A 25,651-nucleotide genomic window follows, 5' to 3' on the forward strand; every position below is an offset into this window, starting at 1 on the left:
ATTATTTGCGTACTTTAGCAATGCCATCGTATTTCCAAGCTACTATACTGTAATTTAGACACTAAACAATCATTAGCCCCTGTTGAGAATGATTGGGCACCACTTGACTTTCGGGAGTCACTGTTGCTGAGAACGTCTTGAGAACATTTATAACAATGGCCTACTAATTCCAGGGTTTTTCTTTATTTTTACTATAAAATCATTGTAGAATAGTGAAGACATCAAAACTATGAAATAACACATGGAATCATGTAGTAAGCAAAAAAGTGTTAATCAAATTTGAATTTCTTCAAAGTAGCCACAGTAGCCATGACAGCTTTGCACGCTCTTGGTATTCTCTCAACCAGCTTCATGGAGGTAATCACCTGTAATGCATTTCAATTAACAGGTGTGCCTTGCTAATTTGTGTAATTCCTTCCCTTAATGCGTTTGAGCCAATCAGTTGTGTAGGGGTGGTATACAGAAGATGGCCCTATTTGGTAAAAGACCAAGTTCATATTATGGCAAGAACACATCAAATAAGCAAAGAGAACCAGTCCATCCTTACTTTAAGACATGAAGGTAAGTCAATCCGGAAAATGTCAAGAACTTTGAATGTTTCTTCAAGTGCAGTCACAAAAACATCCAGCGCTATGATGAAACTGGCTCTCATGAGGACCGCCACAGGAAAGGAAGACCCAGAGTTACCTCTGCTGTAGAGGATAAGTTCATTAGTTACCAGCCTCAGAAATTGCAGCCCAAATAATTGCTTCACAGAGTTCAAGTAACAGACACATCTCAACATCAACTGTTCAGAGGAGACTGCGGGAATCAGGACTTCATGGTCGAATTGCCGCAAAGAAACCACTACTAAAGGACCCCAATAATAAGAGGAGATTTGCTTGGGCCGGTGACTTGTTTGATATGTTTCATGTACACATTTTATTAGAATATTTATGAAATGCACATTGTTATATTTGGTGTAACCCTCTCACCCGGCTCGAATTTGACTCTCACGATATTACCTTAGAATATCTCAACAGCATGGGAAATTAGGTGAGAAGGACATCTCCAATAAGAATCCCTATTGTAAACTCGCTAGGGTGATGACAACTAGGGTATTAACTTCCGATAGAATGATTATAGATGCTTATTATTATATAAGGATATGCTTTCCCATGCATTAAAATGAAACAGAAATAGTAAATGAACCATCAATGCAACAGACATAAGGTTCAAGATGGATATTATCACATTTTCAATGTACCACATCAAAATAAATGAAAATAATAAACCCCAATGTTTTTTCACAACCCATGTCCAAATTACTGGCAAGCTATGCAAAATATATGCATTAACGACATTACAGTTCAGGAGCAATTCGATCACCTTTTAAATCTAATACCAATTAATTAAAACAAATAATCTCTATACTTGGTTTTAACCGGGGTATTACATTGGTGACACTTTTTTCCCTCAACTCCAACCCCATTTGATGCATGGAACGGATGTGGGTGAAGCTGTCTACATAAGGGTGCAAAAAAAAAGGGTTAAAGAAAATGGAAATATATTGTAACATACTTAAACACTTTTTTTGGTTACTACATTATTCCATATGTGTTTCAGAGTTTTGATGTCTTCACTATTATTCTACATATGAGTAGGTGTCCAAACATTTGACTGATACTGTAGGTGCATCCCATGAATACCACAATGTGTTGTGTGTATTTGTGTTCTTTGTTTAGCTTTCCTGTGTGTGTATTGTCTGTTTAGCCCTCGCGTGTGTGTTTTTGTCACCCAGGTTATTCTCTGAGAGCATCCATGTTGATGAGAGCCCAGGGATCAGCAGCAGGCAGTAGGGGAGGTGAAACATCTAACCTCATCTGCATGACCCCCTGACCTCATAACATCATACCATACCTCATATGGTATGGTATGATGGTTTTTCCTGGTCAGGTCATGTCAGGAAAGAAGTTCCAAGCCCAACCCACAACCCCTTCAGAAAGTCTGATCATGTGGACCACTAGCCCCTTTCCCCCTAAGCAGATGTGAGAGAATTGCATAGGTCTGTGTAATGTGATAGGCTTACTTTGCCCACTTATAGGATCGGTGGAAATTTCTCTCCATCTCTCTCTCTCTCTCTTTCGGTATCTCTCTTACTCTCTCTCTCGTGGCATGCCATGAGGGTAAGAACCTGATTGTACCTGGCTGAACAAGCAGAGAGCAATGCCTGAGTTTGCAATTAAACATTTTAAAAGGTTTGCATATCAGTCCACTGCTAATGTGACATCACACTGTGCCTGCTGCGTTGTGCCTTCCTGGCTTGTTGAGCATGGGTTAGGGTTGGGCGATATTACAATAGCATCGTCTATCAACGATGATTGACAGCCATTGTCTATGGTTACAACATCAATATGTAACAGATGATGGTTTAGCCTATTGGAACTTGACTGGCGCTGCGCAGTACAAAAAAGTATCACAATGCTCAGCAGGGACCCAAGGGACATTCCGGGTAATTTGTATATTGCTATTTGCTATACCCTATTTCAATAAATGTGATTTATAGCCTACAGAACCCAAGAGAGGAATGTAGACCAGACGGAGCAAAGAATTCCACCAAAGCAGCACAAAATGTCTAGTCGGAAAATATTGTTTATCCTCTCTCTGCCTAAACCAATTTTTCCATCTTAAAAAGTGATTTGAATAGTCTAAAAACGTAAGGTAGCCAGAGGACTAATAATGATTGAACAAGCAATATCAATAGCCTACAGAAAAATCCAACGACAAGCTTAGTCAAGTTTAAGTTTATTAAGTAATAAATTATCTATGCGGGTCAGAAAAATCCCTCAATGCGAGGTTGAGAAGCAAATGGCCAAATTGTCCTACAAAGCCTATAATAAAAGCTTTAAGACAAGTTAAACTTATGAACGGTAGCGTATTTCCCAAATATTCGAGCTTTTAAAGAATAAAAATAATGAAAGAATATAGCCTAGGCATAGGCAATTTTTTATGAGGCAAATAAACAATTATTTTCCAGTCGTGAAGACTGTAGACTGCTTCCATCCAGCCCATGATGTAGGCCTATAACCTCTTGGGGCTAGGGGACAGTCGTGTCCCACATGGACAAAAAAATCTGGGAAAATGCAGTGCGGCAAATTTTTAAAAATTATATAAAATCAAACTTTCATTAAATCACATATGTAAGATACTCAATTAAAGCTACACTCGTTGTAAATCCAGCCAACGTGTCCGATTTTAAAAAGGCTATTCGGCGAAAGCATAAGAAGCTATTATCTGATGATACCACAATGTCAACAAAGAGAGTAGCATATTTCAACCCTGCAGGCGCTACACAAAACGCAGAAATAAAACATACAACATACATTACCTTTGACGAGCTTCTTTTGTTGGCACTCCAATATGTCCCATAAACATCACAATTGGTCCTTTTATTCGATTAATTCCGTCCATATATATCCAAATGTCCATTTATTTGACGCGCTTGATCCATAAATAACAGCTTCCAAAAAACGCAACGTCACTACAAAATATTTCAAAAGTTGCCTATAAACTTTGCCAAAATATGTCAAACTACTTTTGTAATACAACTTTAGGTATTTTTAAACGTTAATTATCGATCAAATTGTAAACGGGGCAATCTGTTTTCAATACAAGAAGAAAACAAACCATGCTCCTTTTCACGTCTTGCGCAACGCTCAACAGTGTTACCCAGTTCCTAGATGGCCTTCTTCTCCATTGCACAAATGAATAACCTCAACCAAATTCCAAAGACTGGTGACATCCAGTGGAAGCGGTAGGAACTGAAAACAGGTTCCTAAGAAATATCACTTGCCAATGACAATTCAGGGAACAGAGGCCAACAACAAAAAGACATTCTGAACAGTTGGTCCTCGGGGTTTTGCCTGCTACATAAGTTCTGTTATACTCACAGACATGATTCAACCAGTTTTAGAAACTTCAGTGTTTTCTATCCAAATCTACTAATAATATGCATATCTTATATTCCTGGCATGAGTAGAAGGAAGTTGAAATTGGGCACGCTATTTATCCAAAAGTGAAAATGCTGCCCCCTATACCGTAAGAGGCCATTGCCTTCACTTAGCCTCTGCCCAAGTACTCAACAACATGACATTTTGTCATGATTTGTCCACTTGAGTTCGATTCCGCATTATAGCCCAACTGTCGTTTTTGGGGGAAGGGTGGCCAACAGGGGCGAGAGCATCATATACGATGATATTTTATGTGTACATAATCACAATAGAACAGGTTGACATCACCTAACCATTTGGGGTGAGGGTGTGGGTGTGAGCAGGGTTGGGTAGTTTACTTTCTAAATGTAATCCGTTACTAATTACATGTCCAAACTTGTAATCAGTAACGTAACTTTTGGATTACCCAAACTCAGTAACTTAATCTGATTACATGCAGTAACTTTTAGATTACTTTCCCCTTAAGAGGGATGTATGTTGGTAATTGTATGTTAACAATTGAACAACATCTATTGCAGGATAAATCAATGTTAAAGTTTACATAGCTGGCCATACATGGATGTTTAATTGTACTTTATGGGTTGGTTATGTTGGCTTATTCTAACCCATCTCTTTCTACTACATATAATAACGCAATTATATTTATCATTACATTAATATATATAATTTATAATATAAGTCCAAAAATGGATGTGGCAACTGCAGATTGCCCCTTTTTTTAAGTCTTTCAAAAGTGTGTGAGTTTGAGCATGTGTCCATTAGGGCTATGGATTTTTTTAAATGTATTATTTCTTACACTGTTACCCCAGGAAATCTTAAGTGTTATTATATACAGCCGGGAGGAACTATTGGATATAAGAGCAACGTCAACTTACCAACAATACGACCAGGAATACGACTTTCCCGAAGCGGATTCTCTGTTTGGTCCACCACCCAGGACAATGAATCGGACCCCAGCAGGCGACCCAAAACAACGGCGTCGCAGACGGAGCGGTCTTCTGGTCATGCTCCATAGACGGGCTCGCCCACCGCTCCCGAGTATAATACTCGCCAATGTCCAGTCTCTTGACAACAAGGTAGACGAAATCCGAGCAAGGGTTTCCTTCCAGAGAGACATCAGAGATTGTAACATTCTGTTTCACGAAACATGGCTCACTCGGGATACGTTAGAGTCTGTACAGCCACCTAGTTTCTTCGCGCATCGCGCCGACAGAAACAAACATCTCTCTGGTAAGAAGAAAAGTGGGGGTGTATGCCTTATGATTAACGAGTCGTGGTGTGATCATAACAACATACAGGAACTCAAGTCCTTTTGTTCACCTGACCTAGAATTCCTTACAATCAAATGCCGACCGCATTATCTACCAAGATAATTCTCTTCGATTATAATCACAGCCGTGTATATCCCCCCACCAAACAGACACCTCGATTGCCCTGAAAAACAATTCTTTGACACTATATAAACTGGAAACCACATATCCTGTGGCTGCATGTATTGTAGCTGGGGATTTTAACAAGGCTAATCTGAAAACAAGGCTCCCTAAATTCTATCAGCATATCGAATGTGCGAGCCGGGCTGGCAAAATTCTGGATCATTGTTACTCTAACTTCCGCGACGCATATAAAGGCCCCTTCGCGCTCCTTTCGGCAAATCTGACCACAACTCCATTTTGTTGCTCCCAGCCTAAAGACAGAAACTAAAATGGGAAACGCCCGTGCTCAGGTCTGTTCAACGCTGGTCCAACCAATCTGATTCCACTCTTAAAGATTGCTTTGATCACATGGACTGGGATATGTTCCAGATAGCGTCGAACAACGACATTGATGTATACGCTGATTCAGGGAGCGAGTTTATTAGCAAGTGCATCTGTGAAGTTGTACTCACGGCGACTATTAAAACCTTCCCCAACCAGAAACCGTGAATTGATGGCAGCATTTGTGCTAAACTGAAAGTGCGAACCACTGCTTTTTATCAGGGCAAGGCAACCGGAAACATGACCGAATACAAAAAGTGTAGCTATTCCCTCCACCAGGCAAACAAACAAGCTAAGCGTCAGTAAAGAGACATGGTAGAGTCACAATTCAATGGCTCAGACACGAGAGGTATGTGGCAGGGTCTACAGTCAATCACGGACTACAAAAAGAAAACCAGCCCCGTCGTGGACCCTGATATCTTGCTCCCAGACAAACTAAACAACTTATTTGCTCGCTTTGAGGACTACAGTGCCACCGACACGGCCCGCTACCAAAACCTGCGGGGTCACCGCAGCCAACGCGAGTAAAACATTTAAACGTGCTAACACTCGCAAGGCTGCCAGCCTCGGCGGCATTCCTGGTGTGTTTATGGACATGTTCAATCAATCCCTATCCCAATCTGCTGTTCCCACATACTTCAAGAGGGCCACCATTGCGTGCGTTCTCAGCCCTCCTGTACTCCCTGTTCACCCATGACTGCGTGGCCATGCACGCCTCCAACTCATTCATTAAGTTTGCAGACGTCACTACAGTGGTAGGCTTGATTACCAACAACAATGAGACAGCCTACAGGGAGGAGGTGAGGGCCCTCACAGTGTGGTGTCAGGAAAATAACCTCACACTCAACGTCAACAAAACAAAGGAGATGATCCGGGACTTCAGGAAACAGCAGAGGGAGCACCCCCATATCCACATCGACGGGACAGTAATGGAGAAGGTGAAAAGTTTTAAGTTCCTCTGTGTTCACATCACGGACAAACTGGGTCCACCCACACAGACTGTGTGGTGAAGCCACAACAGCGCCTCTTCAACCTCAGGAGGCTGAAGAAATTTGACTTGTCACCAAAAACAAACTTTTACAGATGCACAATCGAGAGCATCCTGTCGGGCTGTTTCACCACCTGGTACGGCAACTGCTCCGCCCACAACCGTAAGGCTCTCCAGAGGGTAGTGAGGTCTGCACAACGCATCACTGGGGGCAAACTATCTGCCCTCCAGGACCTCTATACCACCCAATGTCACAGGAAGGCCAAAAAGATCATCAAGGACAACAACAATCTGAGCCACTGCATGTTCACCCCGCTATCATCCAGAAGGCGAGGTCAGTACAAGTGCATCAAATCTGGGACCGAGAGCCTGAAAAACAGCTTCTATCTCAAGGCCATCAGAATGTTAAACAGCCACACTAACATTGAGTGGCTGCTGCCAACATACTGACTCAAATCTCTAGCCACTTTTAACAATTAATAATTGGATGTAATAAATGTATCACTAGTCACTTTAAGCAATGCCACTTATTTAATGTTTACATACCCTACATTACTCATATGTATAAACTGTACTCTATACCATCTACTGCATCTTGCCTATGCCGTTCGGCCATCGCTCACCCATATATTTATATGTACATATTCTTATTCATTCCTTTACACTTGTGTGTGCTGTCGTGTCTTTGGCTATGCCGGATTAAGTGATATGACATGCTATTCTATAAAATAATTTATTCGTAATTAATATCACCTGATTGAGCTAATCATGTAATTGTAATTAACTAGTGTCGGGCACCACAAAAGAATATTTATAGAGCTGTTATCTTCCGAATAAACTCTTAAATACCTAGTAATATTTTACATCAATAGCAGTCAATATCAATCCTCATCTTAATTCAGACTCATCTGAAAGTTGTAAATTCTTGTTTATCTGCACAAACCTTGGCTAACAATTTGAATCAGCAGTACAAAATTGGGTTTAATTATTTATTTACTAAATACCTAACTAATCACACAGAATTACACATACTTAAATCATAACTTGATTACAAATTACGTCATAAAGGAAAACGTCCCTAGCGGGCAGAACAGATATGACAGCTTGTTACACAAAGGAAAAGGGCTGGGTTTGAGTGAAAGAGCGGGAAGACTGAGGGACACAGGGAGAAGCTGTGCTATCGTAAATACAGTAAATAAATACAGTATCTGATGCATTCTAAATTACTTGTTATTATTTGGAAAAGGAAAATGCAATAAATATGTACTCTGAGCTGCGCTTCGGTAGGTTGGTGGTAGATGGAAGGCTGTGTTGCCAAACCGAATCCTTTGAAGAATGTCTCTGGTTGTCAATTGGATACGTTGTGGTAACGTGACAGACGGGATACTCTGTCTGTTCCTTCCTAACCCTCGTTGCATCTGCTGTTGCTAACTCAACGGCTAGGAGGTATCACTTCTGTAGTGAATAAGAGTTCAAAATTCATACCATTCGCAACCAAGCTCACGCTGATGTTGGCTTCGTTCTGTAGTTATTATCTGAACCATTCTGACATTGGACCGTCATCCTCACATCATCGGAACAGGAAGTTGTATTGTCGTCAAGGGCTTATATAGGAAGGGAGAGGAGGGCATGTTTGAAAAGTTTTATAGCCCATGTCCCTTCACCGGGGTGGGCCACTGATTGAGCAGCCCTATCTTATGAAAACCCACATCTCACATTTTAGAAGCTAAAATCACTTTTCATCCCATCACGAATCATTTAATATTCTAACATTTTAAATTTAACAACAATTCCATGTGAATCCGATAACTCTGATGTGTAGACTTTCCACTGTAGAGTTTGTCATCTTATCATTGATGAGAATGTCTCAGATGACAACCAAACTGACGTCATATTCATTAAGTACCACCATGTTCAATTGTTCGGATTACCACAATTCAGTTAATTTCCCCCCACCTACTGATGTTCCCAGAATCTCTATGTTAACCAAGGGTTTTGCAAATGTAACCGCAGTAGGGTAGAGAGAGGAAAAAAGGGGGAAGAGGTATTTATGACTGTCATAAACCTACCCCCCAGGCCAACGTCATGACAGTGTTTAAGGTAGTTTTTGTGAAATTGTTAGATTACTTGTTAGATATTACTGCATGGTCGGAACTAGAAGCACAAGCATTTCGTTATACTCATATTAACATCTTCTAACCATATGTATGTGACCAATAAAATTTTATTTGGATCTTGGTCTTTTTTAAGTTAGATTGAGCAATAAAAGCCCCACTTTTATTCCACAGGCTGGGATCCGCACAATTCAGCTTTTGCAAGAGCACATTTTTCAATGGCTGTCTAATGGTTTCAAAAACAATGATTGATAGGCAGCTTAAACTTCTTGAATTCAACCATTTTGGGGTTTAAATGTACATTTAGATATGTCAACAGCCATCCAGAACAACCACAATCCGTAAGGCGCAAATAGCTAAATGAGAGAGCAGCGGTATGATTGACATCAATGCGCTATGTAGATATCAATAATAAGTGATATCCGTATCGTATCGCTGTAGACTACACCACTGCTGTCATCCTTACCTCCAAGCGTTTATTCATGTTGGATAATCTTTGGATGCCGACAGCAGTCGCCCTTTGGAAGACATAGCTTAGACTGTAGCCTACAAAAGCCTATTCCTGCTCTTTTTCCAGGATCCATCAAACACAGTTGGTGTGTCATCATAGTGGTCTCTGACTTATGGTCAGACTCGCTCAGTTGGAACAAACTTAAACTTGCGCCTTTTTTCAATGCTGATTTGAATGTCATTGACAAAAAAGAGAAGTGTCAAAGTTTTTTTGTGCCAATATCCTTTCTGAATTCAAAAGTAATCCTACAAGTAATCATCTAGCTTTTCAAAAGTATCTGTAAACTGATTACAATATTTTAGCTTGCAACAGATTACAGTTACCGTTTTTTTTTTAATCCCTTGTAACGGATTACATGTAATCTGTTACACCCCAACCCTGGGTGTGAGTGATGGTCAAGAATTGGGAAAGGTTTGTATTTGTTTGCTAATAATTTAATACATGTACTCTAAATTTACAAATGCATCTATTGAGCAGATTACATTATAACCACTAACCAAGTTACAGAAGACATTTTGATTGTTTGAAGTATGTCAAGTGCAGTGAAAATATGTTCAGTTTGGTTTTCAACTGTGTATCAGAACAAACAGTAATTGGAACGACTAGCATACGACAAATATTTTGTCTTTAGACCTGTTTTACATGAACATGCCAGTACTTCAGTACCAAAACATGTTTGCGTTACTCGAGCAGACATTCTTTCAAATGCCCATCCCTAATAAAGTTTACCTTCCTATGTTGCTTGTATGTGGATGGTTAATGAATATCAGTGAAATGACTGTTCAGTGTCTGTTTTTATTTGGTGTACACAGACATAGTGTATTTACAATAATAATATATGCCATTGAAGCAGACATTTTTATCCAAAGCTTCTTGTTCTATGGTATTGATTAACTCTTGTCTCGTTGACTTCCAGAGGACATTCTCCACTGTTTCCAATCAGGCTCCACTCTCTCCTTGGCCACCGAGACAGAGAGTGTCACTTTTGGAGGAGCCAAACCACAGAGGTGTGTGTGTGCGTGCGCGCATATGTGCAAGGTTGGGTGCGTGTGGTTGTTTGTGTGAGTATGTGTCAGACAGACACCCTGTTAACTGTGTGTGTGTTCCAGGTGTGGGTCGGTGGAGTCGTTCCCTCTTCTAAGCATGAACTCCAGTAGGAACATGGAGAGAGACTGGGAGAACGGCTCTACAGCCTCCTCCATCACATCTACAGTAGAGTACAATGGTGAGTATTAAACATGCACCCACACACACCTGAGTTCAATGGTGAGTAGGTGTGTGAATGTTTTAAATTTTAACAAAATTGGGATCCTAACAAAAAGAAAAGATAATCACAACATTTTAATCACATTGTAGCTGGGCTCGATTACTCTTCATTAATGATGCGAGTTTGTCTTCACCCTGTTGCGTGTGGAATATTCTAGCCTATTCATTGATGGTAGGCCCTGCTATACTAAAGTTCCAAGACATTGCAAGCCAAGAAATTGTGAAATACAGCATTCCATTGCGAGATACAGCTTTTGATTGCAGATAGATAGGCCTAGTGCAAAGTTCTGACTGTCTCTGCCTGGTGACCAACATGCCCATACTGTGCCACTCCCCACTCTCTCCGTCCCTCGCTAGCTCGCTATATAAGATGCAAGTGTTTGTTCTCGGAAGTACAGCAACTAATCAGTCTCCTCTGTTCAAAATACTGAATCTTTTATTTTAACATGGGAGACCTATTGAGACACAGGACTCTTTTCCAAATGTGCCCTGTATATTACAATATACAGTGCCTTGCGAAAGTATTCGGCCCCCTTGAACTTTGCAACCTTTTGCCACATTTCAGGCTTCAAACATAAAGATATAAAACTGTATTTTTTTGTGAAGAATCAACAACAAGTGGGACACAATCATGAAGTGGAACGACATTTATTAGATATTTCAAACTTTTTTAACAAATCAAAAACTGAAAAATTGGGCGTGCAAAATTATTCAGCCCCCTTAAGTTAATACTTTGTAGCGCCACCTTTTGCTGCGATTACAGCTGTAAGTTGCTTGGGGTATGTCTCTATCAGTTTTGCACATCGAGAGACTGACATTTTTTCCCATTCCTCCTTGCAAAACAGCTCGAGCTCAGTGAGGTTGGATGGAGAGCATTTGTGAACAGCAGTTTTCAGTTCTTTCCACAGATTCTCGATTGGATTCAGGTCTGGACTTTGACTTGGCCATTCTAACACCTGGATATGTTTATTTTTGAACCATTCCATTGTAGATTTTGCTTTATGTTTTGGATCATTGTCTTGTTGGAAGACAAATCTCCATCCCAGTCTCAGGTCTTTTGCAGACTCCATCAGGTTTTCTTCCAGAATGGTCCTGTATTTGGCTCCATCCATCTTCCCATCAATTTTAACCATCTTCCCTGTCCCTGCTGAAGTAAAGCAGGCCCAAACCATGATGCTGCCACCACCATGTTTGACAGTGGGGATGGTGTGTTCAAGGTGATGAGCTGTGTTGCTTTTACGCCAAACATAACGTTTTGCATTGTTGCCAAAAAGTTCAATTTTGGTTTCATCTGACCAGAGCACCTTCTTCCACATGTTTGGTGTGTCTCCCAGGTGGCTTGTGGCAAACTTTAAACGACACTTTTTATGGATATCTTTAAGAAATGGCTTTCTTCTTGCCACTCTTCCATAAAGTCCAGATTTGTGCAATATACGACTGATTGTTGTCCTATGGACAGAGTCTCCCACCTCAGCTGTAGATCTCTGCAGTTCATCCAGAGTGATCATGGGCCTCTTGGCTGCATCTCTGATCAGTCTTCTCCTTGTATGAGCTGAAAGTTTAGAGGGACGGCCAGGTCTTGGTAGATTTGCAGTGGTCTGATACTCCTTCCATTTCAATATTATCGCTTGCACAGTGCTCCTTGGGATGTTTAAAGCTTGGGAAATCTTTTTGTATCCAAATCCGGCTTTAAACTTCTTCACAACAGTATCTCGGACCTGCCTGGTGTGTTCCTTGTTCTTCATGATGCTCTCTGCGCTTTTAACGGACCTCTGAGTCTATCACAGCGCAGGTGCATTTATACGGAGACTTGATTACACACAGGTGGATTGTATTTATCATCATTAGTCATTTAGGTCAACATTGGATCATTCAGAGATCCTCACTGAACTTCTGGAGAGAGTTTGCTGCACTGAAAGTAAAGGGGCTGAATGATTTTGCACACCCAATTTTTCAGTTTTTGATTTGTTAAAAAAGTTTGAAATATCCAATAAATGTTGTTCCACTTCATGATTGTATCCCACTTGTTGTTGATTCTTCACAAAAAAATACAGTTTTATATCTTTATGTTTGAAGCCTGAAATGTGGCAAAAGTTCGCAAAGTTCAAGGGGGCCGAATACTTTCGCAAGGCACTGTAAATATACACAACCGTTCAAAAGTTTGGGGTCACTTAGAAATGACCTTTTTTTTTTTTAAAGAAAAGCATATTTTTTGCATTAAAATAGCTTCAAATTGATCAGAAATACAGTGTAGACTTTGTTAATGTTGTAAATGACATTAATGACTATTGTAGCTGGAAACTAATTCTTAATGGAATAACTGCAGAAGCCCATTAATCAGCAACCATGACTCCTGTGATCCAAAGACACATTGTGTGAGCTAATCCAAGTTTATAATTTTTGAAAGGCTAATTGATCATTAGAAAACCCTTTTGCAATTGTTAGCACAGCTGAACATCTTTTTCTTTGCAACTCTGCCTAGAAGGCCAACATCCCGGAGTCGCCTCTTCACTGTTGAAGTTGAAACTGGTGTTTTGCAGGTACTTTAAAGGCCAGTTTTATTGCTTCTTTAATCAGAACAACAGTTTTCATCTGTTCTAACATAATTGCAAAAGGGTTTTCTAATGATCAATTAGACTTTTAAAATGATAAACTTGGATTAACTAACACAATGTGCCATTGAAACACAGGAGTGATAGTCGTCTATGTAGATATTACATTAGAAATCTTCCATTTCCAGCTGCAATAGTCATTTACAACATTAATGTCTACACTGTATTTCTGATAAATTTGATGTCATTTTAATGGAAAAAAATGTGATTTTCTTTCAAAAACGAGGACATTTCTAAGTGACCCAAAACTTTTGCATGATACACATATACACATACATACATACATACATACATACATACATACAGTCATACATACAGTCATACATACATACATACATACATACATACATACATACAGTCATACATACATACAGTCATGGCCAAGTGTTTTGAGAATGACACAAATATTAATTTCCACAAAGTTTGCTGCTTCAGTGTCTTCAGATATTTTGGCAGGTGTTACTATGGAATACTGTATAATATATATATATATAAGTATAATTACAAGCATTTCATAAGTGTCAAAGGCTTTTATTGACAATTACATGAAGTTTATGCATAGAGTCAATATTTGACCCTTCTTTTTCAAGACCCCTGCAATCCGCCCTGGCATGCTGTCAATTAACTTCTGGCCCACATCCTGACTGATGGCAGCCCATTCTTGCATAATCAATGCTTGGAGTTTGTCAGAATGTGTGGGTTTTTGTTTGTCCACCCGCCTCTTGAGAATTGACCAAAGGTTCTCAATGGAGCGAAGGTCTGGGCCCAAAATATCGCTGTTTTGTTCCCCGAGCCACTTAGTTATCACTTTTGCCTTATGGCAAGGTGCTCCATCATGCTGGAAAAGGCATTGTTCGTCACCAAACTGTTCCTGGATGGTTGGGAGAAGTTGCTCTCGGAGGATGTGTTGGTACTATTCTTTATTCATGGCTGTGTTCTTAGGCAAAATTGTGAGTGAGCCCACTCCCTTTAAATTGTTTAACTTGGGTCAAAGTTTCAGGGAGCCTTCCACAAGCTTCCCACAATAAGTTGAGTGAATTTTGAAAAGTGTGTGTGAGGAAGGAGGCTGACAAACCTGACTCAGTTACACCAGTTCTGTCAGGAAGAAATGGGCCAAAATTCACCAAATTTATTGTGGGAAGCTTGTGGAAGGCTACCCGACACGCTTGACCCAAGTTTTAAAAAAAATTACCGGCAATGCTACCAGGGAATTTTTTACGGATTAAATGTTAGGAATTGTGAAAAACTGAGTTTAAATGTATTTGGCTAAGGTGTATATAAACTTCTGACTTCAACTGTACATGCACACAAACACACGCACGCACACACGCACACACACACACACACACACACACACACACACACACACACAGTCATGGTAAGCACCAATAAAACATCACAAATCACCCATAAAAACGGTTATATTCCTCCACAAATACGTCCCCAATCAATTTAAAGTACTTTTTCAGTAAAGAGTGGTCTGCACGCAGTAGGCAAGCAAGGTTATTTGACTGACAGTTCTGGTCACTTAGTCATTTGTCCTACTTTAGAAGCAGCATTCCTTAACAGACAAGTAAAATTACTGTTCAGTGGCGCTTCGAACTATCTCCAGAGAAGGTTTTGTGTCTGCATTTATTAAAAAGCCGTAGTGTGCCCTTACATGCTGACTAGACCGGACACGTCACGTGTGAGAGGGTTTCAAAATAAACGTACACATACATGTTATTCAATCATTGCACCCACACTGCTCGCGAGCGTTTGCAGAAGTTGGTTCTATTTGTGACGCTCAACGCGCTGCAAGTCCTGCCGCTCCCATCTCCTCATTGGTTTTTAGGAGCATATACCCACGTGGGTGATTGAAAGAAGAACTGAGGTCCAGAATCCATTCAGTTGTGGTAATACACCTTAAAGTTGGTTGCCAACCGCCATATAAAGTCCGAAGAAGAAGCCTGAAGGAAGGAGGAGAAATTACTAGAAACAAATTCCGTTTACTGTTTTGTCTGTGGATAGAGGACCGTGTGCATTGTAAAATAACAACCCAATGTTTACATCCCAGGACAAATGAACTAGCAACAGCAAGCTAGCTAAATTGCCCTAAATGTTTAATGCTTTTCGACCACAATAATATAATTGGTTCAGAGTTTGTTTTGATATTTCAACCTGCGTGTCCTAATCACGTCTGGTGTGGGGAGACAAAATCAACATGCGCCCGATGGTGTCTGGTCAGCATGTTACAGACAAACAAACATGCTGTAGCCGAGGCTCTTTTAAGGGTATATGACTGTAGTAGATATAACTTCATTGCCCAGCCCAAGCAGTCATGCATACGTAATAGGACCATTATTCTGCATTGTAAATTGAATTTAATGATTAATGAATGTAATGATTGTTTTGTTATCGCTTTAACGGAAAATGGCTTTTTAAACGTTGAGCAAAATGTTTCATTTGTCACATCTCTAATGGTGAGTATTACATACACACCAGAGTACAATGGTGATCATTATGGTTTCTGTCCTCGTTGCAGGTCCCAAGCTTTTTAAGGAGTGTGTTTCCAAGTCCAACAAGCCGATAATACACAATGCCATCACCCACTGCTGCCTGGCTGGCAAGGTCAACGAAGCCCAGAAGAACACCATCCTAGAGGTCAGTCCATCCATAGTATAGTATGGTAGTACTAGAAGGCCTCCATGATTTTACTATAGCCAAAAATATCAATGCAACATGTAAAGTGTTGGTCCCATATTTCGGGGACCGAGTGGCGCAGCGGTCTCAGGCACTGTATCGCAGTGCTAGAGGCGTCACGACAGACCTGGGTTCGATCCCGGGCTGTATCACAACTGGCTGTGATCGGGAGTCCCATAGGGCGGTGCACAATTGGCCCAGCGTCGTCCAGGTTTGGCCGGGGTAGGCCGTCATTGCCTAGTTAAGTAAAGGTTAAATAAATTTTAAAAATGAGCTGAAATAAAATATCCCAGAAATGTTTCATAAGCACAAATGTGTTTACATCCCTGTTAGTGTGCATTTCTCCTTTGCCAAGATAATCCATCCACCTGACAGGTGTGGCATATTAAGAAGCTGATTGAACAGCATTATCATTACACAGGTGCACCTTGTGCTGGGGAAAATAAAAAGCCACTCTAAATTGTGCCGTTTTGTCACACAACACAATGCCACAGATGTCTCAAGTTTTGAGGGAATGTGCAATTGGCTTGCGACTGCAGGAATGTCCACCAGAGCTGTTGCCAGAGAATTGAATGTTCATTTCTCGACCATAATCCGCCTCCAATGTTGTTTTGGAGAATTTGGCAGTACGTCCAACCGAACTCACAACTGCAGACCACGCGTAACCACGCCAGCCCAGGACTTCCACATCCGGGTTCTTCACCTGAGGAATCATCTGGGACCACCCACCCGGACAGCTGATGAAACTGTGGGTTTGCACAACCAAAGACTTTCTGCACAAACTGTCAGAATGCATAGTGCCAACTGTGAAGTTTGTTTTTTCATGGTTCGGGCTAGGCCACATAGTTCCAGTGTGAGGAAATTTTAACGTTACAGCATGTAATGACTTTCTTGATGATTCTGCTTCCAACTTTGTGACTAATTTGCGGAAGGCACTTTCCTGTTTCCGCATGACAATGCCCTTGTGCACAAAGCGAGGTCCGTACAGAAATGTTCTTTCGAGATCTTTGTGGAAGAACTTGACTGGCCTGCACACAGCCCTGACCTCAACCCCATTGAACACCTTTGGGATTAATTGAAACGCAGACTGCGAGCCAGGCCTAATCGCCCAACATCAGTGCTCGACCTCAATAATGCTGTTGTGGCTGAGTGGAAGCAAGTCCCCACAGTAATGTTCCAACATCTAGTGGAAAGCCTTCGCAGAAGGGTGGAGGCTGTTATAGCAGCAAAGGGGGGACCAACTCCATATGAATGCCCATGATTTTGGAATGAGATGTTTGATGAGCAGGTGTCCACATACTTTTGGTCACTCTGCACAAACTGTCAGAAACCGTCTCGGGAAGCTCATGCGCGTGCTCGTCGTTCTCAGGGTCTTGACCTGACTGCATCATAACCGACTTCAGTGGGAAAATGCTGACCTTCGATGGCCACTGGCACTCTGGAGAAGTGTGCTCTTCACGGATGAATCCCTGTTTCAACTGTACTGGGCAGATGGAGTCGTGTGGGTGAGCGGTTTGCTGATGTCAGCTTTGTGAACAGAGTCCCCTATGGTGGCGTTGGGGTTATGATATGGGCAGGCATAAGCTACGGACAACTAACACAATTGCATTTTATCGTGACGAGATCCAGAGGCCCATTGTGAGGCCCATTTCTTTTAAGGTATCTGTGATCAACAGATGCATATCTGTATTCCCAGTCATGTGAAATCCATAGATTAGGGCCTAAGGAATTTATTTCAATTGTCTGATTTCCGTATATGAACTGTAACTCAATAAAAAATAGTTGCTTTTATATTTTGTTCAGTGCAGAAGGCCTCTGCAATTTCAGTATAGAAAATTAATTTTCCTCATTACCTGTGAGAATTATTTGAGGTGAGTCAATAGTATTGTAGTTCTAGAAAGAGTCTGTGATTTTACTATAGCCAATTAATTGTCCTCATTACTAGTGTCAAGAAGTTATATACAGTAAAAGAGAAAACAGTCTGAGTCAATAAAAACATCAGAATGTTTGGCCTAAATGTTTTTGTCAGTGTTTATACAGCTAACTTGGTTATCCTGTATTTTTATATATCCCTCTGATTCCCACTGTATAGTAGAGTTTGATGTTCTTCTTCCCATGGTTACTAATGGTTGTTTCTTCCATCTGTCTCTCCAATGCCAGGAGCTGGAGAGGTGTGAGGTCAACCACCTGATGATTCTGTTCAGGGACGGTAGCTGCCAATTCCGAGCCATCTACTCCTTCTCCCCCGACACAGAGGAGATTGTCAAGTTCACCGGCATGGGGCCACGCAGCATCAGCCGCAAGATGATCGACAAGCTCTATAAGTACAGCTCCGACCGCAAGCAGTTCAACTGCATCCCCGCCAAGACCGTGTCAGTCAGCGTGGATGCCCTGACCATACACAACCACCTGTGGCAGATCAAGAGGCCCAGTGGATCTTCTAGGAAGAATTGAGGAAGGGAAGAAGAGGAGGACAAGAAGGCACACCATAGTCATTCATTCTACGATTGGGCAGGACCCAGTAGTCTTGGATATGACCATTCTGTGGGTTTGACCTGTTGATGACGGGGGATTGGTCTATTGCTGTGTGTGTCTAGCCTTCGGACTGGTGTAAATGGCGGTCTCCGTGGAGATGGATCTGAGAATTTTAATGAACACCTTCCAACTAACCGAATGAGTCTTTTAAAGATTAGGAATGTTTTTGTTTTTTCTCAAGGCAGTTTTCTGCATATGGCACTTTTTATGTTTTAGGTATTAGGTTTTATGCTAACTAAGGAATAGCCTATAGTTTAGCACTGAACACACTTCTTCTATACAGTACTTTACCCTTATGTAGTGGATCAAAAAGACAAAACAAAGTAATACTGAAACTACAGACTACTGAAATAAGTGCAAATAGAGGCAGCACTGAAAGTACAGACACTACAGACTTATAATAATAGAAACCACAGCCATTGTCAAAATTGTTTGAAAGTGTTTGTTCTAGTCGGGCAAAATCCTGCAGCTGTGACCCCTCTGATCTCCTTCAAATGGCTATTTATTCAATAATACAAGTATGGGCTTTTAAGTTATTTTACCATGAATAAACTTTACTTAACATTTTTGAAAATTATGAGAAAGATATGGTCAAGTCTTGTTTTTGTGTGTGTTTTTGCAGATGTTTGTGGAAAGGGGGGTTGGGAATGCGTGGCTGTGTGTCTCTCTGAATGTGTTTACTCGTTAAATTATGCTTTAACAAAGGTTTTATCATGCAGTGGAATAAGCTCCACCACTGTTTAATTCAGTTAAAAGATGAATGCTCTTGTCCCAGGAGAAGGAAGGCTCATCATTTCCTCAGTGTTATTGTTAGTGTTGAGGTGGGGATTAGTATTTACTCGGTTCCAAACGAGCACGCTTTGGGTTTGTCTATTACACTCTATCTACAGTATGTTACAGCAGAATACTGGCCCACGATCAATGGTACTCATGAAGATCCAAATCCACTGAATGCTCAGCTCACTCTTACCAGCAGAGAGACACCAAGGTCTTCTGCTCCTTTTCACTAATACACTGGAACCTGATATGAAGTAACTGACTAGGTTTAGGTTTTTTTCTGGCAATGTGATCTGGCCAGGACAACAAAAACAACTATTGGCCCTACTTGCAGACTATAACAGTTGCCAGGATTTTTCCCTAGTCACATGGTCGGGGAAAAGTCCTGGCCCCATTCATGACCTCAAGCTGCTGTCTGTGAGCACTAAGAGCAGCTCTACCATGACTGACTATGCCTCAAGTTCATTCAATTCAAGGGAAACTGGACAACACTTGATATTATTTGCTGCATTTTGTACATGTGAGTAGTGGTTTTGTATATACTGTACCACCTTATGTTTACTAAAAGTTGGCGCAATTGAATTTTTCATTACTGGCTTTAAAGATTGTATTTGTTTCTTTAAAATATTCTACTATATATTTGTTTTGAAAACACTAGTGTAATAAATAATACTGGTAAACTAACAATGGTTCCTTTGCTTTGTTGCCCATGATTTCATTTAATTCATGAATATTTATTTATATTGTGGGTTTTTTCAGCTGTTGATCATAATGCATTGCTTCTAAACTGGATTAAGATCTTGACTTATCGTGTCATTATCGCATCATGGGGGATAGAGTGCAAGCAGAGCATTGGAAAAGTCACATGCAAATAGCACTACAGTCTGAAGTGTAGCCTATGATTTAAGCATGCTTTCTGCTTTTTATTTGAAAAACTAATCCTTGGGCCAGCCTGGTGGACACTATCTTTATTTTATCAAATGTCTTTATAAACATACCATATGTCTGGAGAACTAAATATAGTCCTGCTGGGCTACACAAGACTCGTCTGAAGGTCCCCCGGTACCAGTGGGAAAAAATACATGGGAGTATACAGTATATGAAGATTTTTTTAGTGCGACAAATAAGGGGTTAAATATGTATATTTTGTGACCCGTTTCAATAAGATTGCATATATCGCACATTACTACTTAATCGAAATGCTTTCTGGAATGTGAACTTTCATGTGCCTTAATAACGAACTTGTATGCCATCTGTAAATATTAGGGATGCACGTCATATCGGTAAGCATGTTGGAATCGAACGATATTAGCTAACAATGCCAACATCGGCATTGGCCCGATGTCTAGTTTAACGCCCATGTGCAAAACCGATGTCAAAGCTGACGTGCATTCCTATGTAACGTAGGTAGGTGACTTAATGATGCCACGAAAAATAGCACTACACGTGCAACACAGAGGGACAGAAGGTGAGGCAGAGACTCTAGAGGACAGAAAAGAAGACATACAAGCACAGTGATGAAGATTACTCCAGAGACAGAGGGACAGAACAAGTGAGTGATGCTAAAAGAATGACCAGACCAGGGGCAGTCATTTTCCATTTCTATTAAGGTGAATGAAAATAAAGTAGAAGAAAAAGAAACGCACACCTATTTAGGCGAGATGTTTGCTAGCGGAGTAGAAAACTTGAAAATAAAAGAGAGCCGCACAATCTAGGTGCTCAGATGCAAAAATGTAATATCCAACGTTTTGACAGCCAAGCTGTCTTCAGGGTATAATCACAAACACTGCGGGATGACTCGTTTATGTAGTGTCAAAAGACACACAGGTGTCTAATCATGGCCAAGAGTGGCCTAATGTCATTGGTTAATACTCAAATATTAAAATGGCATACAAAAAACAAATGGATAGCATACGATCATAAATTCATTTTAGACTACACAAGTTTACCAACAATTACAATGGCAAAGTCACAGTAATCACAAGAATGACTTCCGATCAATGTCTACATTGAGATCGAAGGGAGCAAGGGTCTTTAAGTTAAAGATCCAGGCAGCCTCTCGTATTAACAATAAATTATTAAGGTCACCCCCTCTCCTAGGGAGGGTGACATGTTCGATGCCAATGTAACGCAGAGATTAAATCGAGTGGTTTGCCTCCAAAAAGTGGGCCACAACTGGGCAAGTCAAGTTTTTGCGATGCTCTGAGATACGTACTTTTAATTTGCGCTTTGTTTTACCCACATCATTTTTACCACAAGGACAAGTTATAAGATAAATATCTGCCTTAGTGGAGCACGTAATAACACCTTTGATTGGGATCAATTTCCCTGTTTGAGGGTGTTTGAAGGATCTAGATTTACAAGTGCCATTGCATTGAGCACAGCCATTACACATGTAATATCCATCTCAAGTAGGGGCGCAAATAGACGTTGTTCAGGAATATCTTGGGGTGGTAAATCAGAGTGTACCAATTGGTCTCTGAGATTTCTGCCCCGTGAGAATACGACCAAGGGAAGGTCCGAAAACACATTACCGAGACTATCATCGGATTTTAGAATGTGCCAATGTTTGTGAATGATTCCCTTAATTTGTTCAGACCACTTTGAGTAGTGGGTAGTTAGAACGCAAGAATGCTTATTTTTGAGACTGACCTTGAAAAAGCTCATGTCTCGTTTTGTTTTGAATTTTCTCAATGGCAATATTAATCTGATCATTTCTGTACCCCCTGTCCTTGAACTTTCTTTGCGTCTCAGCCATATTTTCTGTAGAAAATTGATAGTTTTTTGCTAATTCTTTCGACACAATTGGCTGTAGGACAAACTATTTTTCAAGGGAAGTGGGTGACAACTGTGAGCCCTCAACAAACTGTTACAATCAGTAGGTTTCCTGTAAAGATCAGTGTATGGAACATTATTTTCACACAAGATCAGAAGATCAAGTAAACTGATTTGAAGTGTATCAGATTGCATAGTAAATCTCAAATGATCAGTTAAGAAAAGCATGGAACGTCTGGAGCTGTTTGGCATCAGTCCTCCATAGAACAAAAATATCATCAATAACCGTATCCAAATAATGATGTTATTCAACAAAACATTTTTGAGAGGATTGAAAATAGACTTTCTCCATGTAACCCACATACAAAGTAGCATAGTTAGGAGCCATGAGGGATTCCATAGCAGTACTCTTCGTCTGAATAAAGAAATAATTTAGAAACATGAAATAGTTATGTGTGAGTACTATTTCAGCCTATGTTATAATGCAGGCACTGGAAGGTAGTTCATTAGGGATGGTTGCAGAAGAAAATGTTCCATAGCTTCAATACCGCCCTCGTGTGGAATATTAGTGTATAACGACTCAACATCAAAAGTAAATACAAGGTATTCTCAGGGAGAAGATCAAGAGATTCAATGATAGAGATCATACTACATACCTTCGGTCTCAACGTAGACTTTGATTTGAAGCCATTCTTGTGATTATTGTGACTTTGCCATTGTAATTGTTTGTAAGCTTGTGTAGTCTAAAATGAATTTATGATCGTATGCTATCCATTTGTTTTTTTGTATGTTGTTCTTTGTATGCCATTTTAATATTTGAGAATTAACCAATGATATTAGGCCACTCTTGGCCATGATTACAGACTCCTGTGTGTCTTTTGACGCTATATAAACGAGTCATCCCGCAGTGTTTGTGATTATACCCTGATGAAGACAGCTTGGTTGTCAAAATGTTGGATATTACATTTTTGCATCTGAGCTCCTAGAGTGTGTGGCTCTCCTTTATTTTCAAGGATGAAAATAAAGCCCTTACCAGGTACCTCAAATATTTAAAAAAATATATATAAAAAAACAGCCATGGACAGATGTGCTTTATTCTGAATTGAATAAGGTCAATCCATGCTGCACCTTGGAATTCAAATACCAGCATATCAAAGCTAGTCACAGCCGGAGAAAAAAGATTCACCGTACTCCTGTGCCTCGGCCATCTGCACCTTTCAGTCATGTAAAGTGAAATACATGTTTTGACGACAAAGGCCTAGCAAATATAGTAAATATGTCAATATCATGGTATTCAGATTTAGTGAGGTGACACATCCAATGAAGTGAGAGAAGATGTAGGTCCACCACTACAGACAGTTAAAAAACATACAGAGGAGATTTTGGCAGGCAACATTAAAAGAAGCATTTCAAAAGATATTCTCAAAGTGATTGGGGCTGAAATCAGAAAGCGCACAAGGCTGCACAATGGCATGATGCTAGAGCTCATGCTTACACTAAAGGTTTTGAAGGAGTGTGCCACAACTTCAGCTACTACATCTTCAAGTCGAGCTGTTTGGCGTTCACTTGTACACAGAAAAGTGTTTGAAGATCCTAGTTATATATCTATATCACTTATCTAAACAGAGCCCACAGCATAGTTTCCTTGGAGGAAAAAGAGGATTGCAAAGACTAGACAGTGCTCCATCTGTGCTCTGCCCACATCCTTAAGGCTGTCGCCCAGGGATTCGGGAAGAAAACAAATGACAATGGGCTCAGAGTATACAACTTTTTTCTGTGCCTTGTTGCTCAACAGCACCTCTTTGAGGCACTGTGCTTTTCAAATCACAACATAAAAGTAATCTTGTGGATGAATCAGAAGTATTTAGATGAGAGTATTATGAAGTCAGAGAAGGTGAAAGTGGAGGATGTGATGAGAGGACAGTTATGAAGAAAGTACAATGTCCGCAAAAAAACAAAACGTGGCCAATTCATGTCAGTCGTTAATCATTCGCAGAGTCTTCTGGAGGAGACACAGACAGTGCCTGAAAATGTGTTTTTCTGCCCTGAGATAATCAATGTTCTAATGGACACTTACATGGCCATTTTCCCCCTTTGGAGTGGGATACTGCTGGGTGACCTTACAAGATATTGTAATGTGACCAACACAGCATTGCAATCAGTGAAATCACGGAACACCAACTGCTATGTGGAACAGTGGTTCTGGATCATGAAGCATTCCATTTTGCAGAAGAAGAAATTCCTTCGTCCAGCTGAATTAATTTTGAAAATGCTTCACATAATAAAACATGACCTGCCAGAATCACAGTTCACAAAATCTCCCTACTGCAAGAAGTCGTTGGACCAGGAAGTGGAGCACTGGGACAAGAGGACAAGAAATGACTCAATTGACAAGTCCAGGTCAAAGTATTTCCAGCCTCTCAGACAATTCCCTGAGCCAAAGATGAAAGCAGGGATGAAGCAACATTACTTCAAGACAACGAGGCTGCAGGCCAGGCCAAGACAACGAGGCTGCAGGCCAGGTATGTTTTTTTTGTTGTCAAATATTAAAGTATTGTGATAAACTGAAAAAAATCTATGTTGAAATGAGCGGACAATAACTCTTCTAAATGAAGCAATAAGCAATATCTAATTTTCTAATTTCTGACACCAATGCAGCAAATTTTACAGAATATGGAGCCACATAGCATGAGCTGTGTCAATTGTGTGGGCTATGGGTTTTCATATTGTGTTAGCTGAGGGTTACAGGTTTTTACTGTATGAAGGTCTACACATGTGTAACTAAGGCCAAGACTAACTGTAAGTCGCTCTGGATAAGAGCATCTGGTAACTGACTAAACTGTAGGAGAATTATTTACATATACTATTTCTCTATGCATGTACATGTATTAGCGATCCTAATATTGGGTGTAAGCTTTTATGGTTAGCCATCTAACAGTTGGTGTTTGGTGAGGCCAATGTAGTGAAAGTAATATGTGTAATGTTACAATTGGTTATAAAAGAGATGAACTACAACAAACTATGTGAATGCATCAGATCACCTATCCCAATGTGTGATGTTTGTGTAGAGTTTGCTCCTTGTTTGCGCATTGATAGGGGATATAGATCAAACTTAATTTGATTTAGCACTTACTCCTTGTAATTCTAGTAATCAATTAATTCTTAAACAAAAGTGTATAATGTTTAGAATCAAACATTTTTTATTTACTGAAGCCTTGTCGTACTAGCACAATTTATTTTAGAACTCAGTGGTAATTTATAGGCTGTGGCACATTTCAGGAAGTGGCTTGATCAAGACCATGCTTCGGCAACTCCTCTACTGCATTCAGATTTCCAAATGGAATAGCTTGGCAAAAGGTGAGTATCTCCTTTAAAACAAAACAATACAACCACTAGCATGTTATTTACCTACTTGGTAACCTACACGGTATAAATATTTACTGGGTAAGTTAACAAGTGCCCTTGATGACTTTTCAGCACAAGAATAGCAAGGACATTAGCCACTATGTTACATGCGAGCTCGCTGGTCAGCACCGCACACACACCACTTTAAAATTGTAATTTGGTTAAATTAAATTTAAAAAACAGATTTGGCTACATTTGGCAAATAGTATTTTACTATATCCGTTTACATCGGATTTCTTGTGC

General features: G+C 40.3%; 1 protein-coding gene across 2 annotated transcripts in view; it reads left to right on the top strand.

Moving 5' to 3' along the window:
- LOC135517565 (calmodulin-regulated spectrin-associated protein 1-B-like) overlaps nt 1–19,909 on the top strand; it is a 117,702-nt gene extending 97,793 nt beyond the window's left edge. Inside the window, exons 15-19 of one of the 2 annotated variants that reach the window (XM_064941978.1) lie at nt 1,781–1,843; nt 10,273–10,363; nt 10,466–10,581; nt 15,759–15,877; nt 18,077–19,909. In XM_064941978.1, coding sequence (XP_064798050.1) covers nt 1,781–1,843; nt 10,273–10,363; nt 10,466–10,581; nt 15,759–15,877; nt 18,077–18,370 — 683 coding nt within the window. In that variant the 3' untranslated portion in view covers nt 18,371–19,909. The remainder of the gene's footprint in view (nt 1–1,780; nt 1,844–10,272; nt 10,364–10,465; nt 10,582–15,758; nt 15,878–18,076) is intronic. The other variant, XM_064941979.1, reaches the window with a different exon arrangement.
- The last annotated feature ends 5,742 nt before the right edge of the window (nt 19,910–25,651 follow it).

This window comes from Oncorhynchus masou, chromosome 28 (genome assembly GCF_036934945.1).
Source record: "Oncorhynchus masou masou isolate Uvic2021 chromosome 28, UVic_Omas_1.1, whole genome shotgun sequence".
Lineage (NCBI taxonomy): Eukaryota > Metazoa > Chordata > Actinopteri > Salmoniformes > Salmonidae > Oncorhynchus > Oncorhynchus masou.